At 27.4% G+C, this 365-nt stretch overlaps 1 protein-coding gene across 1 annotated transcript in view; it reads left to right on the top strand.

Moving 5' to 3' along the window:
- The window catches only part of EXOC6 (exocyst complex component 6), a gene marked incomplete at its 3' end in the record, with an annotated part of 48933 nt that overhangs the window by 25621 nt on the left and 22947 nt on the right, over positions 1–365 (top strand). Inside the window, exon 15 of the mRNA XM_010142377.1 lies at positions 41–152. Within this exon, the coding sequence (XP_010140679.1) occupies positions 41–152 (112 nt within the window). The remainder of the gene's footprint in view (positions 1–40; positions 153–365) is intronic.

The following is a 365-nucleotide window of genomic DNA, read 5'->3' as shown; positions in this document are numbered from 1 at the left end:
TATGACTGTCAAAGTATTGTCATTAATTTTTTTTTTTCAGCTCAACAGAAATAGATGATATGCTCAGAAAATCAACAAATTTGCTGCTTACAAGAACTCTAAGTAGTTGTTTACAGAACCTAATTAAAAAACCTCATATAGGTTTAACAGAGGTAAGTTTTAAAACATACTCAAACTGTTAAGACAATTAGTGCTAAAACTATTCTTGTAAATGTAGTTAAACTGTGGTATTAAGATTTGTATAAGAAAAACAAGTAAAGTTTGCTTTAAAATTGAAAGTTTAAAGAGGTGAAAGATGAAGTATAAAAAGGCATCAATATCTGTTACATAAATAACAACAGTGCTGGATCTAGTTAGAAGTATAT

Source organism: Buceros rhinoceros, unplaced genomic scaffold (genome assembly GCF_000710305.1).
Source record: "Buceros rhinoceros silvestris isolate BGI_N320 unplaced genomic scaffold, ASM71030v1 scaffold14038, whole genome shotgun sequence".
Taxonomy (NCBI): domain Eukaryota; kingdom Metazoa; phylum Chordata; class Aves; order Bucerotiformes; family Bucerotidae; genus Buceros; species Buceros rhinoceros.
The sequence above is the reverse complement of the archived record's forward strand: the minus strand, read 5'-3'. Positions and strand labels throughout refer to the sequence as shown.